Below are 19,107 nucleotides of genomic sequence, written 5' to 3' on the forward strand. Positions count from 1 at the left end.
ACTTTGTAATACTCTTCAACACCTTTTAAACTCTTAAACATACAGTAAATGCACAGTACAGTACTGTACACTATGTACATTCTATTCTGTGTAATATGCATTTTCATATTTTTTTCTCACCCGGTTTTAATGTTTTAGGGGGGGAAGCGTTGAATTTACCAAAAAAATATTACAGCATACACTCAAAATACCGCGTGATATGGTGAATTATACGCAATATGGATATGAAAAACCAATCAACAATGTACTGAATCCGCAAAAGGTGAACTGCAATACATCGAGGGAACACTGTATTGTGGTTATTTTTTTTGTACATGTTCGAAATAAAAGTAAAATCCAAAATAGTAATTTAAAAAAAAAAAAGGTAAATGGCATCGAGAGGCCACACTGTGACGTCATTTTAAGGCGCAGGTAACAATAGAGTTGTATTTAAATTGACTTTTTTTTTGTAGCTAAGCACATGTTAAGCATAGAAATAAGATAAATTAAAAACTATTACGGTAAAAAACAAACACACAAAAAACGTTTTTAATACATCTTTATCCATCATGAGATTTCTTTTTTTTTTTTTTTTTGGGGGGGGGGGCACACACACCATGTGACAGAGGAAGCCGGAGATCCTCGCTTCCATGCGCGGTGCCGCTCGTGGGGAAGGAAGCCAAACACGCCGGAAGAGAATCGGTCGCCTCGCAGCGGTGAAGGCTGGAATTCGAGCCCGAGGACCGCGCACCCTGAGGCGGCTGAACAAGTTATGGACGGCCGCTGCCGGAGCCACGCCGAGCCGGTGTCCCCGGCTCGCCTCTCCAGCTCCACCTGCTCGGAAAGCCGCAGCGAGCAGGTACAATTCTCCTCTTCTTTTGCTACATTTTTGGATTTGGGGATGAAATTGTTCCTATAAAAGCTTGTATTTTTTTTCATTATTATTATTTTTAGCCAATGCTGTTTTCATGTTGTGAGACACACCTGAGCTAATTAGCTTCTTAACTAACACCAGGTATGCTCCTTTTTTTTTTTCTCTCCAAACTTTCTCCCGGTCCAACAACTACTTTTTTTTTTTTTTTATTATTATTATTTTTTGTATAAAGGCACACACATCAAATATATGTTCACTCGAACAATTTAATCAATATTTCACCGGTAAAGAGGACAAAACTGGAACCTGAGCAACGTAAACATTCACCATGTTAGCTGAGTGCTACTTGTTGGTCGCCAGGTTTCACTTTCAACCCACATTTTGATTGACATATTCTCCTTTGTGCTAAACACGACTCATGCTGTTGTAATGTGTTCCTTTAAATCTCTCTATATATGTTTTAGCATCATGTACTTCAATGGTGGTGTTTGTCCCTCAGGCTTGCCCACATCCTTTCAACATATTATTATTTTTTTTAATCCCAACATTAAAGAGGATTAAAGAGGCAGTTAGTGGCTGTCTGAATGTGGCAGCTATTTAGAAAACAAAAGCACGCATGCAAATGTGGGGCAATTGTGAACTACTTGTTATGCTCATATAAATTATTTTTTTTCCTTTTTTGTTTTAATTGAACTGCTGCTGTGGGGTGTTGTTGTCTGCAGAAAGCAGCTTCAAGCATCTATCCATTTTCTTCCGCTTATCTGAGGTCTGGTCACGGGGGGAGCAGCCTCAGCAGGGAAGCCCAGATTTCCCTCTCCCCAGCCACTTCCGCTAGCTCTTCCATCTTCCGAGGGGATCCCGAGGCGTTCCCAGGGAAGCCGAGAGACGGAGTCTCTCCAGCGTATTCTGGCTCGTCCCCGGGGTCTCCTCCCGGTGGGACGTGCCTGGAACACCTTACCAGGGAGGCGTCATAAACAGATGCCCGAGCCACCTCATCTGGCTCCTCTCGATGTGGAGGAGCAGCGACTCTACTCTGAGATCCTCCCGGATGACCGAGCTTCTCACCCTATTTCTAAGGGAGATAGCCTGCGGAGGAAACTCATTTCGGCCGCTCGTGTCCGGGATCTCGTTCTTTCGATCACGACCCACAGCTCGTGACCATAGGTGAGGGTAGGAATTTAGATCGACCGGTAAAATTGAGAGCTTCGCCATTCGGCTTAGCTCCTTCTTCACCACAACAGACCGATACAAAGTCCGCATCACTGCAGACGCTGCACCGATCCGCCTGTCGATCTCCCGTTCCATTCTTCCCTCACTCATGAACAAGACCCCAAGATATTTGAACTCCTCCTCTTGGGGAAGGATCTCATCCCCGACCTGCAGAGGGCACGCCACCCTTTTCTGACTAAGGACCATGGTCTCAGATTTAGAGGTGCTGATTCTCATCCCAGCTGCTTCCCACTCAGCTGCGAACCGCTCCAGTGAGAGTTGGAGATCACGGCTTGATGAAGCCAACAGAACCACATCATCTGTAAAAAGCAGAGATGCAATACTGAGGCTACCAAACCGGACCGCCTCTATGTCTCGGCTGTCCATAAACGTTATGACCAGAATCGGTGACAAAGGGCTGCCTTGGCGGAGTCCAACCCTCACTGGAAACGAGTCCGACTGCTGGCAATGCGGACCAAACTCTGACACCGGTCGTACAGGAACCCAACAGCCTGTATCACGGGGTTTGGTACCCCATACTCCCGAAGCACCCTCCACAGAACTCCACGAGGGACACGGTCGAATGCCTTCTCCAAGTCCACAAAACACATGTAGACTGGTTGGGCGAACTCCCATGCACCCTCGAGGACCCTGCCGAGGGTGAAGAGCTGGTCCACTGTTCCACGGCCAGGACGAAAACCACACTGCTACTCCTGAATCTGAGATTCAACTTCCCGACGGACCCTCCTCTCCAGCACCCCTGAATAGACCTTACCAGGGAGAGTGAGGAGTGTGATCCTCCTGTAGTTGGAACAGACCCTCCGGTCCCCCTTCTTAAAAAGGGGGATCACCACCCCAGTCTGCCAATCCAGAGGCACTGCCCCCGATGTCCACGCGATGTTGCAGAGGCGTGTCAACCAGGACAGCCATACAACATCCGACTCCGGGGGAATCTCATCCACCCCCGGTGCCTTGCCACCAAGGAGCTTTTTAACCACCTCTGTGACCTCAACCCCAGAGATAGGAGAGCCCGCCTCAGATACCCCAGACTCTGCTTCCTCATGGGAAGGCGTGTCGGTGGAATTGAGGAGGTCTTCGAAGTATTCTCCCCACCGACTCACAACGTCCTGAGTCCAGGTCAGCAGCGTCCCATCCCCACTATACACAGTGTTGATGGTGCACTGCTTCCCCCTCCTGAGAAGCCGGATGGTGGACCAGAATTTCCTCGAAGCCGTACGGAAGTCGTTCTCCATGGCCTCACCGAACTCCTCCCACGCCCAGATTTTTGCCTCAGTGACCACCAAAGCCGCATGCCGCTGGGCCACCCGGTACCAATCCGCTGCCTCAGGAATCCCACAGTCCAGAAAGGCCTGATAGGACTCCTTCTTCAGCTTCAAGCATGTTCTGTATAATGTGTAACACAATCTTTCTTTATTTTATTTCAAATATACCATTTTATCGCCCCCAAAATGCTTAAATTATACTCTTCAAATGACTTTAAAAAGTAGGAAATCCACTGCGGTAATTAATAACCGAACTTGTCTTTTGGTGTATTGTAGTACTTGTCTAAACAATTACATTAGCATTTGTGCTAATGCAACACAAGAGGCATATCAACCTGTTCACTCGTATCGTATAGTTGGTTACCATGGCGACAACACAGCTGGTATTTAAAAAGAAAATAATATTATTAGATGCAAATATGTTAAAAAAAATGGAGATACCTTGGAAAAAAGAGATTAGAGAGAAATATGAAAAATCCAAAATTAAACTACAAAAATATGGAAATGTGAGGGAAAAAAAATTACTTTTTTTTTTTTACAGAACAATGCAACAATATTATCAAAAAAAAATACACAAGTATTAGGAAAATTACACACGTTAGAGAAATAGAAAAATATATGAAGAAACAAATATTAGGCCAAAAGTACAAAAATACAGAAACAATACACAAATAGATGGGAAATATACAAATATAAGGGCAAAAATATTAAATATTAGATGAAAACACACAAACATTAGAACAAATACCAACATATTAGGCAAAAAAGCACAAAACTTTGAAACATTCACATATTCGATAAAAAAATACAAAAGTGTTAGAAATTAGACAACAATATACAAAGATATTGGAAAAAAATTGGAAGGAGAAAAAAATGAAATACAAAAATATAACTCTCCAAAATATTAGAAAATAACCACAAATATTAGGATACAAATATTAGATGTAAATACATGATTAGAACAAATGGAAAAAAATGAAAAAAATGTCTAAATATTAGATTTATTAAAAAAATAAAACATTCATCCATTTTCTGTACCGCTTTATCCACACAAGGGTCACAGGAGTGCCGGAGCCTATCCCAGCTATCATCAGGCAGGAGGCGGGGTACACCCTGAACTGGTTTCCAGCCAATCGCAGGGCACATAGAAACAAAGAACGATTCGCAATCACATTCACACCTACGGGCAATTTAGAGTCCTCAATTAACAATTAACAGGGAGAACATGCAAACTCCACAAAGGCGGGATTGAACCCCGGTCCTCAGAACTGTGAGGCAGATGCTCTAACCAGTCGCCCACCAAAAATAAAACATTACACAAAAATCTATACCAATATTAGAGAAAAATACAAAACTATAGGGAAAAATTCAAATATTTATAAGATACATAATTACAGTATTATTAAATTACAATGGAAAAAAACAAACATTTTTTTTGGGAGGGGAGAATGTATAATTGAATTGAAGTACTGTGCTGCAATGTGTGCTTTCTTTGTAAAAGCAGGTCATCTCATTCCGGGCTGCCGTGTTATTCACCCGTTCCCAAATCCATCTTTGGTAAATAAATAAATCGGAAGCAAGTAAAGCCCGAGCGTGTCCTTGTGGCCACATTAGCCGCTCATGCTTGAGCGCCGGCTAAAAAGGCACTGCTGCATTCAGCCTCAGACGCGGAGATCAACTGTGTGTGTGTGTGTGTGTGTCTGGGCCTGTGAGCACTTTTTGGGGCACACGCCTTCACTTTATGGGCATAGCGGAGCTGCATGATGCCTAATTAGGATGGGCGTCTCACTTTTGTTCTAGAAGGCGGCTGTCCATGGTGCTGAAAGTTTCATGCCACACTTTTTTTTTTTCCCCCCACCCATATTACACAACTAAAGATCTAACGCTTTTAGATGACTACACAAACACACAAAAAATAGGGCTACCTATCGGATCCCGTCAATGTCGGGCGACGCTACACGTTGAACGGTATGAAAATTTGCAGTCGTCGTAAGCAAAGTGGTCACGGTTATTAATATTATCCCAATGTCGCTGATCGGAGTAGCACATGTTTAAGTACGCAAAAAAATACAAGAAAAATACCCCAACCAAAATATACACTGAAAAAGAAGAAACAATACTAATATATTAGGGCAAGTCCAAAAATAATAGACACAAATATAGAAACAGTCCTTGAAAAATACTTTTTAATACCAGATTAAAAAAATATGCTAAATTTGATTTTATCCCCACCCGCAAATGTTACATTAAAAAATACAACAATATTTAGAACCTACAAAATATCATACAAAAAAATAGAACAAAATATTAAAATAATTTAAAAAATATTAGGCAGAAAAAATATAGGCAGAAAAATATTGAAGTATATAAAAACAAAAGTAATAGATGGAAAATGCAAAAATATTTCCACACTAATCCAAAAAACAAAAATAGTACAAAATATGCTCAGAGATGCTAAAATTGGTAGTTACAATAATTCAAAGGGTAAAACTAACCATCTGACATGTTTTCACCATTTATCGGGTAAACTGTAAGTTGCAAAGTGTATCCCAGTTTTGCTTGGCCCGCTTTTCTGCATCCTTCCGAGTGGTTTGATTGGCTCACATTGGCAGCCAGTCAAGCGGCCATTGATTTTTGAGTTGCTGCGTCTGTCAGCGTCGACTCCCTTAAAGACGCCTGGCAGCGCAGATAAGAACTGCAGTTGAAAGTCCAGTTTAAAGGCCGTGTTATCTACTGCTCCATCTCCAAACTTTGACATGGCTTCAGTCCAGCCCGCCCCCCCAAGGAGGAGAATGTATTTTTCTTCCCTCTTACTTTTTTCCCCTCATCAACAAGTGCGTGCCTGCTGAACACCACGACACGCTTTAATGAGCGCCATATTGCCAAGATATGGATGATAATTATCTAATCAAGGCTTTGTGAATGTGCCAACACCTAGTCACCGCTGACCTGCTCAGCGTCTGTCTGCAGGATGTTTTTCGTCGTCTGAAAATAATAATTGTACGATATACATTCTTAAACAACAGTCAAAGGGAAATGAATGTTTTCTTGATGGCGCTCGAGCAGTCCCACTTGATATGCCGAGGTTTGATAGGTTCAATCATGTTCCAATTGTCAATGGAACTCGAATGGCTCAAGAATCCTATTGATTTTGAACAATCTACCACCAGTAACAACCACAGCCATGCCTTGAGATACTCTCAAATCATATTTCTCTATTGAAATGAATGGAAATGCCATTAATCCGTTCCAGCCCCTCCCGCAAAACTCCCCAGAAATGTTTGTGTTTTTAAATATAAAAAAAAAAAAAAAAACCTTTAATATTTTTTAATTTATAAAAACATTCAGTAATGACATAATTAAATACACTGTTAAGAAATTAAACAGTTTATGCCACATTGTTTACTTCAATTCAGTGGACATTGTGCTGCTCCTTTTGGGCTGTGCGCCTTGGCCATTTGGGGGCAGAATAATACAACGTATGGTTATACAGGGAGATGGTCAAAACTCCTCAGTCAGCTGCAGTAGTAAGAGTCAAACTTTGTGGAGGATAAAGAATATATACCTGTGAGTTTTGTTATATTATCTATGTGTGTTGGTATGCCATTTGTTCAAATAGCCATTGCTTCTGAAACCTTAGCTATCACTGCTAACCATTAGCATGTCAATGGTGTTTTGTCTTGTTTGTTAGCACTGAGCTAAGCGGGCTTTATAATATAATGCCAAAGCTTTCTAGTATCCGCTCCCCGTTGGGCTGTGTATATGTGTGGGGAGGGGGAAAAAAAAAAAAAAGCCTTCTTCTTCCTTGGCACTCGACAATCTGTTGATCCCTGGCGGAATCTTGAGATGAAAGGCGGCGGCGGCGCTCAGACCGTGAAGCATCCTCGCTTTCTCACCGGGAGGTAAAATGTACTCTGGCAAAACTTTGAATGCCACAATGAAGTGTTATCAGCGGCGTCCCTTTTTGAAACTATCGCATCCCTCCGCCCGCCTCCCTCCCCACCCCCTGCCACGGTTTTCTTTTGATTACCTCTGCCGCAGATTAATTGCTTTTCTTAACCCCCACCCAGTTGACGCCTGCTGCTGCACCTAAATGGACCCCTGCCAGCATGGAGAAAAAAGAAAAAAAACTCCCATTACTGACCTCCATCCCTTCATTTTGCCTCCATCATCACCATTAGCACCATTAACGAGCTTTTCTTTGGGAAGTCAGCTTTGCTTCAAGGGGGATAAAATGACCAGCAGGTGGAGAGGTTTCTCTTCGCCATACTCGTTTCGTAGCTAATACAGAGCAGCGATTCAGTTCCTTCGAGTGCTGTTTTCGAATCCTTGTCGTTTTGCTAATGTGTTGAACAGGAAACAGTAGCATGCCTAAATCGTCAAAACATTGGAGTAGTTTTCCCTTATTGTTGCCATGGGAACGGCAAAGGGGCTGAAGGAATTCCACCTCGTGACATGAAAAATGAGCAGGAATTTGACGAAGCGTACAAATATTGCAGACAAAAAAAAATGCAAAACTAGTTGATGAATAATATTTTCACAATAACACAAATGTTAGGAAATAATAGATAATGCTATTAAATGGAAAATGGAAAAAATGTTTGGGGAAAGAAAATACTACAAAATATTATGAAAAATGTGACAATAACATGATAGAAAATTATCAAAAATATTTAAAATATTGGCTAAAAAATCTAAAGAGAAAAACAATTGAAAAGATATAATATAAAAATATGATTAAAAGGTGTTGCTATGCAAACTGCGTAATGCACATGACTGCCTAAGCGTTTCAAAAAATATATAAAATATATACAATACAAAGATATCAGAAAGTAAGAAATATTAAAATTATACTAATTACTGGCTGAAAAACTCAGAAAATACTAGATGAAAAAAACAACACAATAATATGAGCTATCACAAAATAATACAAAAATATTTAAATTATGTGAAATATTGGCTTAAAAATCCAAAAATGTGAGGGGAAAAATGGAAGAAAATACGAGATGAAATAACACTATGTAAACAGCATAGTATTAATAGTTAAATATTTCCTGGTTGTTAACTGGGAGGTGTCTGTAGGTCACAAATGGAGGTGACGCGAGGGTGGGGGGCGATTATGATGCAGCCTTTTTTTCTTCCCCTCAGCTGTCCTTATTCCATGATTAAATATATTTTGGCCTTGAGTTGTTGCTGCTGAAGCAATTTCACTCTATTCCCTGCCTTCATTGAGTGCTCTCCCCCCCCTCCTATTTGCCTTTGAGACACACGTGTGCATCCCATCTCTTCCCCCTCTGCCTCCCTTTTCCTCCTTTAGGACATCCTGAAAGCATGTTCTGGGGGGTGGGGACGCGTTTCAATGATTTATGCTCTCCATTTTGCGAGCGGCCCACCTACAGCCGCCGTTTGGGCTCAAACGCTCTTGACTTGCCACTAAGGTGGCTTCGACTCAAAGTTCCCACGGGTGTCGGAAAATTCTTTAAAATGCTCGAAACTGCCGTTTGGAAGGTTTGCGAAGTGCATACATTTTGGATAAAGCCTGTTGGAGTGCTCGGAATTTGTTTTCTTTCAAAAGAGCTATTTGTCTGGGGAGACTGTGCATGAAATCACGCTCGTGCGTGAGGAACCATATTTAGTCACTTTGTCAAAATTGATGCCACATGCCTCAATTTAAGAACCATATGACTTCTTCCAGTCAATCAGCAAAAACGATACTGGTAATAATGAAAATCTGATTATTAAAGATAAACTAATCCATCGTTTATCGCAGGGGTTAGGTTCTGGACCACCCCCGCAATAGGTGGAATCTGGGAAGTAGCAACCACTTTTTTTTTTTTTTTTTAAAGACCATTTCATTACATGTTAGAAATTATTTATTTTTTCGTATAAAACAAAATTCAAAAGACGAGTAGAACGAATAATCTTGTTTTCTGCCCCCCTTTTTTTTTGACAGAACATTTGTCTTCTCAGTTATTGTAACCTACTGTATTTTGCCAATTAGTCTTTTATCTCATTATTTAATACTATTGTTTTAATATGCTTTTAAAATAGATTATTAAGTTGACTCTTGTTTACATGCTTTTTGATTAATACATATTTGAAAGCTGTATGTACCTCCCCAGACTCTTATAAACACTTTTTAAATTCTTAAACATACAGTGATGCACAGTAGGACTGTGGACTATGCACATTTTATTCCTCGTAAAATGGTATGTGTTGAAGATTTTTATTTTTGATATATTTTTTTACAGTTTTAATGTTTTAGACTGGGAAGTGTTTATTTTGCTACCCCCCCAAAAAACATCATACACTCAAAGTCCCGCAATACGGTGAAATATGCGTGATGTTAATATGAAAATAATCTGCAATAGATGACACTGTAATAAGAATTCTACATGTAATTATACATGAAAAGAAAAACGTTTTTAATTATTTAATGGACAGTTATTGCAACGAGTGCCCTCAAAAGAGTTAATCTAATATTGTATAATACAATATTTTTTTAATGAATTCAAATAAAGCAAAATATCTTTTCTTTTTTTTTTTCTCCAAAATTTAAAGTAAAATAATAATAATAAAAGAAAAATTACACATTTTTCCATTTTGTATTTGCACGTTCTCCATCAGGACCGCCCAAAACTCACCTAATAGTGCCGTCAGTCGAACTGATCTGGTTGAAATGTTATTCTCCTCTCCTGTCTTTTCTTTCCTGACTCCAGCCAAAGTAAAGTGTAGGATGCTTAATTGGTTCAGGTGCCGCAAAGACCGCCACGGGGCTCCTCATATAGACGGCCCACCCACGTCAAGCGCAAATCAGCGTGCGATGAGTTCACTGACTCATCCGTCGGCTCGCCAACAGCGCGGCCAATGTGGTGTTGATGATTCTCTCCATCAGCAAAAAAAAGCAAACAAAACAACAATGGCAAAGACTTGAGCTAATTGAGCTGGGAGGCCCGGCGGGGGCTCCCGAAGACCCTCGCTCGTCACATCCTTTCTATGCAGCCGCTACTGTGTCTTGGACGTCTTTATTGCTCTTAAATTGTTCCTCAATAGAACGACGCAGCATTTTAGCCTTCGATAATACAGCGTTCCCCTACGCATTTGTGGTTTGCTAACATCCGCAAATGCAGTAAGTGAATTTGGGTATATCTTTTTGAATCGATTCTCCGTTATTCGGGCCGTGAGTTTGAAACATATGATATAGGTGAGTGAGCGTCACGAGTGGTACGTGGCCTCTCATTTGTCATTCTCATTTACAACATTGAATGCAATCAAACATATGAGAAAGATGCTTGTACACTTTTAATTCCAGTACTTTACTGACAGAAAATAGTGTCCAGTTGGAACTCAAAACCTCCCTTTTCATGCACCAGTGAGGTAAGTTTGGATAAACTTTAAAACTTTTCAAACCTTTTTTTTTTTATATTTATTTACAACAATTGTATGCAGTACTGGGTGCTTTTAGCCCATGGAAAAAAAAGTGCAAACCAATGATTTTGTACTGTACTGATGTTTTTAAGTCCACAAAAAAAGTGCTTCAATTTAACGGACAATCTGATTTAAAGGACGACCCCTACCTCCTATTAGTCCGTGAAATCGAGGTTCCACTGTATCTTAATATTTTTCTTGGTGGTAATTGGTGTAAAAAGTTTGAAAACCACTGATAAACAGTACGTAATTCTAAACCTAAACCAATTCCACTTTATGACTGTAGGGGGAGCCCTGAAACCCAATTATTCCAGCTTTCCTAGTGTAAAATCCAAAGCGTCACGCTCGGGCGGAGTAGCGTTGGTATCGTCGCGCTCCATGCAAAAGCTAAAACAGGCTTTATTGTCTGTATCACGGCCCACTAGCTGACGACAAAAGCAGATTATGTGTTCTATTTGAGGCATATTAAGATGAAACATGCCGCAGGATGGGCCCGCCGCGGCCCGCCATAAAAGCCGCCGGCAAGCTGCTGAGAGGGAGACTCTGTGCCATTTTCTGTCTTTTAGCTGCACTCGGGGACTGATTACGGCATGGCTAAGGGCCTTTACCTGGAAAGTCACTTTCACGTCCTGGTTCGCCATTTGTTAGTATGGCTAATGTCTCATTAAGCCTCACAGAGGGGAAACCGTGTGCTCTTTGGGTGAAGGTTATACTCCCAAAAGCTCGACTGATGATCGCGGTGCCGCAACAAGGCCTATTTGTGCTTGTGCTTCATTAACCCATCATCTATTAGCGCTATGTCCACCTCGCTGAAATAGAAGCCAAACACGGGGGCTCTGGGATAAATGCGTGGTCTCTTTTTAAGGGACAGAAAAAGGAACGAGCAGAGAACGGTCATGGGGCTTGCTGGGAAATTCCACATTTTGTGCGAGATAATTACAAAGCAATCATAAGCTGTTTGTGGTAAACAAGCCAAAGGGCTGCGCTCTTGCTTGAGAATAATTAAAAAATGCACTACACCCCCTCCCTGTCTTAAAACTGGCTGAATATCACCATCAGGCAAGGGGCTGCTTAACACGCGTGCAATTTGGCATTTGCTCTTCATCAAATTCAGCGTAGGCCATTGCTTTTCTGTATCGCGAAGCTGAAACGGGGACAGCCTCATTCATTTGGATTTGTTAGTAAAAACACATGCAGTGTTCCGCATATGTCTTTGCTTAGGCTTCTCATCAGCTAAAATGGACTCAGATCGCCACCTGTTGCGTTGTCATTTTCTGGTGGACGCTATCATGAAGATCAGAAGGGAGCCAATCACAATCAATAAAGGCCTTTCCTCCCCCAGCCACGTCATTGGATGCGAGTCAGGTGGGGGTCACGGCGTCCTCCCTACCTGATGACTCGCAAGGTTTTTATAATCACGTGGCGCGCAGACATGGTCACCTTACCCCAGGACTCACTTGAGAGAAGGCCATTGGAAATCAATAAGTCCCCTCCCTCTTCCTGCTCTTTAATTGTTAGGGGGGGGAAAAATAGCTCCCTTGTTAACGGCGGGCGGTGTTGCATCGTCAGCCAGGACGGCCTGACTTTCATTCGCTTCCTTTTCCGGATGCGCTGGCTAACCCACTGTTTGTTGTTAGAATAGGGGTTCCTTTCATGCTATAGCTATAACTTAGCATTTGTGTTACGCTTGTGGAAACGCTAGAAGTGGGTGGTGGGGGGACTCGAGTTGTCTGTTGCCAACTTTGACTACTTACTATAAAAACCCACAGAGAGAAATAGGCTACGTTAACTTTACAATTTACTTCACCAATACATGGTCAAACATGAACTAAGCTTCATGTTAGTGATGCATCTATTTGGGAAGATGATAAAGGAATAACCAATACAGAGATGGGTTTAGGACCATAAAAACTATGTGCTGGTGAATGTGTTGGTACAGCTAACTTACAAAAATAGGCGAAAGTGGGGTAAGTTGAGCCACTGTTGTTTTCCAGGTTCACTACAAGACACTACAAACCACATGACATGAAATGGACGCCTCCCCCTAAACCAGTGGTGTCCAACTCATTTTTGGCACGGGCCACATCATAGTTATGGTTTCCCTTAGAGGGCCATTATGACTTTGAAATCATATAAATGTATAATTGCCTCTATTATGACAAATAACGTACACAACAAATTGATCGATAACTTGTTTTCTAATGATGATTCTAATGAAAACTGTTCAACTATTATTCATTTTATTTTAAGAAAGGGGACTGGTAGCAAAAAAAGTTGTTTCGCAACATGGGGTGAGTCAACTTTCCCGCTGGCTCATCTTACCTCACTCTCCCCTAAAGAAAAGTACACTGCGAGTGCTTTTTCATTTCCTGGAACAAACAGCGGAGTGGCCTCCCCCAGGGAAGACTGGCCTTTTCCTAGCATTTAGCGCCCTACCTCCTGACAAGGGGAATAGTGGCAGAGCTGTAAAGAAAAGGGTGGGAAAAAATGTTTACTCCAGTGCCACACAGCTTTTTGATTCTATAAAGCACTGCCATTCAAATCTCCCGTCAAATTTACATTTAAAGTGTCCGATATTCACATTTGTTTGTGTACACCAATGCAAAAAGGTTGAGGGTTTGCTTTTGTTTTGCAATGGATTGGACTGGCACGTCGTTCAGTGTGCAAGCGGCGCAGATAAGAGCGGTATAAGCAAATAGTGCGACTGATTTGTCTCCCTGGCACCTCGCGGGGATTTACGGCGTGAGTCCGTCGAGCCATCAATCAATCGCAACGCACTTCAAGGACAACTTTGTCTCTTTATGCAATTTGTAAGGCTGTCCAGTCAAATTGATTCCTTAAGCACAAGCCAGCCGGCAATAAAAAAAACAAAAAACAAAACATTAACCTCCCGTGTTTGCCGTAAACAAGACAATAAATGATACCGTTGCTGCCTGTCGGTGCACCCCCACTTTGGGGAAAAAAAAAAAAAAAAGGGTGACAAACAACAAGAAGAACAGTGGTCGCCAGAGTGATTGATTAAATGGGATTTAATTGGAACACTGTTATCAATGGTTCGGTCGTTGACTTAAGTTCTTCCCCACAGTTGTGAATTGTTATGGGTCCTGATCGGTCGTTACCGTGGCAACCACAGAGCCCCTATTCTTCCTTATTAAAAGGCCAATCTAACAAAACATATTTAATTTACGTGTCTGCCCCCGAGGCCTTTTCCCGGTTGGACGTACCCGGAATGACTCACCGTGAATGCAGCGGCCCAGCTTTCGGTCACCATCTAGTTTCCTAAAATGTCGACTAAACATCCCTTTGTAGTGAATAGGACGTAAGGAATGTTGAATGATTGCAAACGCAGTGACTGCGTTCGCAATCATTCACCATTCCCTACTCCCTAATCACTAGAGATAGCAACGTGACAAGATTTCCCCAAAATAACAGACTGAAAATTCTGTGTCTGATTGGAATGTGCCAATTCAACCTGAGTACAACACACCAAGGATTTAGAAAATCGAATGATGGGTTCTGGAGAAATTTAGCTTTTTGCAAGGGGAAAAAAAATGCCTTTTTTTGGGCACGTTTTTGTGATATCATTTATAGAAAATCTGGTCAAAAAACACTTTTAAATTAGAGTAAAACAGGACAACTTGATTGTTTCTCAACATATACCCTGGACCTTTTCGTGTCATCTGCTACTCTGGGATCTGGTGTATGCAACGTATACAGCTCTGAACTTATCATTTTACTGGACCGCAGTGACGTGTTTCACCATTAATTAATGGTGGGAAAACAGTCGCTCGCCAATAAACCTTGACAGCTGGTACAAGGCGCGTATTGCAAGATTTGTGACAACACACAGGCGGAGAAAATATAGTTCATTTCAGTTTGATCAGCGCAAGTGTTTGGCATCAGGGAGAAAGGGGGGGGGGGGGGTGCGGGAGACCCCAAACATTCCGAGGACTGCCTGACAAACGGTGATGCGACGTGTCATCCTCGCTGCACATTTTGTGCGTGCGATAAGACAAATCTAGAGGGAGGAAGATCCAACATTAGCAACTCGAGTGCTCGCTTTGTACAAAAAAGTTCTCTTTGGCTGAGACATCCTTGGCAGTTGCATAGTAAAGTGGGAGAGAGAGGTTCACAATTATTTATTTATTTATTTATTTATTTAAGGACGTGAACTTCCCTGGCTTCTAAGGTTCCTCCAGTGGAAAAGAAAAACCAAAAGCTTGACGCTCTAATTTGCATCTTGCAAAGAATTTGATTCTTGGCCACAGTGAATCGCTGCCTATTTACTAAGTCGCTTATTTGCGCCATTTTTTTCTGTGTAATCTAACCTTAGCTATTCAAAACTCACCAATTAGCGTATTTTTGTGCGCTTTCTAGACTGCGCTAAGCTGCCACAAGAGGGTGCCAAAGCCCTGGGCAATAGGAAACTAGTAGTCGGTGTTAAGAAAGTATGTTGAAACTGTACATTGTGACTGTGAGACCAACGTCTTTGTATATCCTGGAGGAGCCAAGTTTAGCCTAGTGTATGATGTTTTGGGATCATAGTTATGGTATATCTTTATTTGGTATATTTTGAGTTTGAACTATTTCTATAAGCAGTTATGAATATTGTTCGGAGGGGTGTCAATTACTTGGTTCGGTCCATATGCCCCACGAATAGTGCAGGTTAACAGTATTCTGCAAGTCCATGTGACTAGGGATTTCTTTCACTGTCCCATTTTTACAAGGTTGTTATTCGATCAACATATTTTGAATGACAAGGACCAGACTGACAGTTGTCTTCGCCTCAGACCCAGTCCACACGAAATTTGTTTTTTCTCGGATGCGTCACGAAATGAACCCAAAAACGATTTTCTTTTTTTTTTTTTTTTTTTAAAAAACAAAACAATTTCCAGAGTTAATACATTTGAAAACGCGGCCCTTGCGTTTATGTGTGAAAAACAGATGCACATATTTCCCGAGATGATGATTTGGTAGTCCCAGTTCGCTAACACTGCCAATAACGATAACAACAATAACGGTGGAACCCGTGTCGGATGTTCTTTACCTTGTCGGCGATCTGGGCTATCGTTCCGAAGCAGAGGTTCTACTCCATTGTCAGTCCACATAAATATCTTGTTCGCTTCAAATTTCCTGCCATTGTTGTGAGCATAGGTTGTGAGTCTTTACGTTGCACAGGCTGCTGCTTCTCTATTTTTGGTGACTTCCTGTGGCAGCGTTACAGGGCCTGGCAAATATACCCCAGTGTTTCAGCAGCTTGAAAGGAATCCATGTTTATGGAAAGCTTTTTTTAAAATGAACAAGAAATCGATCGGCTCCATTTCCATGTGGACGTGGCCTCCAGACTGTGCACCTCCCTGGTCGTCCTGCCCTCCCGTGATCCGCTAAGAGGCCGGTGCGTGACATTACTCATCATCTGGTCTCTCTCCTGATAGTTTAGGCCAGTGCATTAAGAGTGGCCACTGATTTAAAACAGAACAAAACAAACGCTCCTTCTTTCCCTGCAAACAATGTTTATTTATTCACTCTCTGGGAGGCAAAGAAGGCAGCGCTGACAAACAATCTTATGATGCAGCCTTCATGTCAGGGCTGGATCCCTCACCAGACCCCCGTCCCCTCCCCACCCCCCGTCACCCTTTCCTCTGTCTCCTTCCCATTCTTCCACCCTGCAGAATGTCTCCGTCACTTGTCACAGTCCCCTTTCCCTAGCCACGGGCCCTGTTGACACAGGAATCCGTCACTCCTCACACGGGACGTGTTGGCGGCCATTACTATTCATGAGGCGGTGTCATCTACTCTGTCACCCGTTGTCGGAGAGGGAGAGGAGTCAGTGTGCACTGCTGCTTCCCTCCCCCTCTTTATCAGCCAGGGGTGGCTAATGAGAAGCACCGGGTTAATGCCGCCACTGGAACTGCAATGTCTTTAAACCTCTTAATTCATTTCGTGGCTTATAATTGAAACTAGAGTGAACTGCACTCTGGACACAGCTCATTGTCTTGCAAGTCTTCAGTAGTTTGAACTCTGACGTTTGCGTGACTTTGCAGGTGTTTTCATCCCTGAAAATTCCCAAGTTCCGCCTTCACCTCAGGGACGGTGGACTTGGAGGCTTCTTCTATAACTGGATTTCAAATGGTGTGTCTCGACTGCACCGAAGTTAAAAACTGTAGCCTCTGCCAAGACTAGGGGACCTACTGGATGTGGCTAAGTGTAAATTAAAAAAACTCCCTGACTTAGTCATCATGCACTCGAGTGTTTAATCAGCATGCAGTGAGCACTGTGGGCTCTAAAACCAGCAGCTCTTACTCTCGCTCACCACCCTCTTCATCCTTCATGCATATTTATCCCCGCAGCTTTGTCGGTGTCTTCTGAAGATGCATATTGACGGCGAGAGGGCGTTCTCCATCCCTGCACACAGAGCATCCGGCACCTTGAGGCCTTCCCTCTCATTTCTGCATGTTTGAGTTAGCCCTGCTACTCCTACCCCGACTACAAGGTAGGGCTACGGCCTGTAACGATCAGAGATAATCCTCCCTAGCCTAAATGCAGCTGTAAATATTCAAATGTGTCAGTTGATGATGTGCGAGATAGAAGGCCACGTGTGTGACACCACTTGGCATCCCTAAAAGCGGGCAATTTAGCAGCATAAATTTCCCTCCCTCCAACAAATGCTTATTCATTCCCTCATTTGTCACTCCGGTCGTGATTTTATTGCACCGCTCTATTAATTGAACTGCTTCTACTGCAGAACAATTCAAGCCCCAGTGCATCCATTATGAAAGACGTGCGCTGGAAACATTGCGGAATGTGCTCACAAATCAGCCCAAGCTGAGAGGGAAACCTCACAGTAATGTAACGCAATCTCCCTCATCTTTCATTTACTATGGGCTCTTTCCTCAGTCATGCAAAGAAAAGTGGCTGCCGTGGGAAGATCAAATTTGCTGTCGGATGGAATGTTTGGTGAAGTTTGTTTGGAGTTGCAGTTTGGCGTTGTGTGAAAGAATTAAAGACGGACTCAACATATCTTTGCCACCTGAGACACTTTGGCAGGACTCTAGGTTGGAAGTTTCACAATGAGATTTGTTAGGTGTGCCATACTTCAGATCTGGTACCTTGGTTTGTTTGATGTTTCGACCTGCAGAGGCACAATGAGGGACAAGGGCTGGACCCTTAAAGTTACAGCCGAGGAACATACCTTGGAGTTCATTAACTATCTCTGTTGGGTAAATCTTTACAGATTTGACCTTGAGTGACTAATATGAACTGTATTTCTGACGACATAGGTCAACAATAGCCAGAGAAAAGTGCTTGTCTACAACCAAAACGAACATGGCTCTAGTCAACACTTCCAAAGTGGCAAGGCAATCGAGTTTGAGAGCAAGTAAAGAAGCAGAATGAATAACCAGAATCTAGCTTTGAACTCTCCACAGTATTGTGTGCTCGACAGGCTTTGTGTCGCAATGTCCCCCGAAACATCTCAAACTCTAGACCTGCCCGTGTTAAGTCAACCCCTCCTGGCTTGTTATCATGAGTTATTCCCCAAACTAAGCACCGAACCTTTCCAATAAGACAGATTTATCTTGGATTTCTATTGTTTGTATTTCCCTGGGACAGAACAGCCACCTCTTGGTGGCTTTGACATTTTAATTTATCTGTTATCTCCTGGAAGACTTTAGTACTTCTGTGACTCAGCATACCGGCGTCTTAAAACAAACAGCATACTCCGGAGCTGATGGGGATGAGGAGGGGGCGGGATGGCGCGACGTCCAATTTAACTGCCATCTTAATGGAATCTATAATAAGCGCAGGGGCACAGTAATGGCAACAAGTCACATCTTTGGATAGAAAAAGCAAATATCGCGAAGCCTTGGGATCACCCAACAGTCCAGAACAAAATGTCCAGATGTCATTGCCAATTTTGTGGTCGCGTATTCCCCGTGGATGCTTCATCAGCTCCTCAGAGGCCCTGGTGCCATATAGAGGTAATCTGCTGTCTGCAGCACTGTGGCCTTCCTGCATTTTCCCCCTTCAAACCTCCCCTGACTTTAATTTCACGGGCACCTGTTCCTTCATGTGCCCCTGGGCGGAGGCGTCAAATTTTCATGTGGCTGCCGCGACTCGCAATTCTTTCTTCACATGAGCATTCTGCTGGTTGGAGAACACACGGAGGCGCCTGTTTCAGTTTGACAACGAAGCAAACATCTTTGGACGTCGACGATGAGATAAGCTTGAGGGGGGGACGTGATGCGGTCGACACCAACGAAAGCTGTTTTTGTCTCACAGATTGAGCAAATATGAACCACCAACCCTACTTTAATTCAAATGAGATGACACAAA

At 42.6% G+C, this 19,107-nt stretch overlaps 1 protein-coding gene across 4 annotated transcripts in view; it reads left to right on the top strand.

The window, feature by feature from the left end:
• Positions 1–597: 597 nt before the first annotated feature.
• The window catches only part of ppargc1a (peroxisome proliferator-activated receptor gamma, coactivator 1 alpha), a 197,220-nt gene continuing 178,710 nt past the window's right edge, over positions 598–19,107 (top strand). For 2 of the 4 annotated variants that reach the window (XM_061763367.1, XM_061763369.1), the window contains exon 1: positions 598–838. In XM_061763367.1, the coding sequence (XP_061619351.1) occupies positions 752–838 (87 nt within the window). In that variant the 5' untranslated portion in view covers positions 598–751. The remainder of the gene's footprint in view (positions 839–19,107) is intronic. The other 2 variants (XM_061763371.1, XM_061763372.1) reach the window with 1 other exon arrangement.

This window comes from Phyllopteryx taeniolatus, chromosome 23 (assembly GCF_024500385.1).
Source record: "Phyllopteryx taeniolatus isolate TA_2022b chromosome 23, UOR_Ptae_1.2, whole genome shotgun sequence".
Taxonomy (NCBI): Eukaryota; Metazoa; Chordata; class Actinopteri; order Syngnathiformes; family Syngnathidae; genus Phyllopteryx; species Phyllopteryx taeniolatus.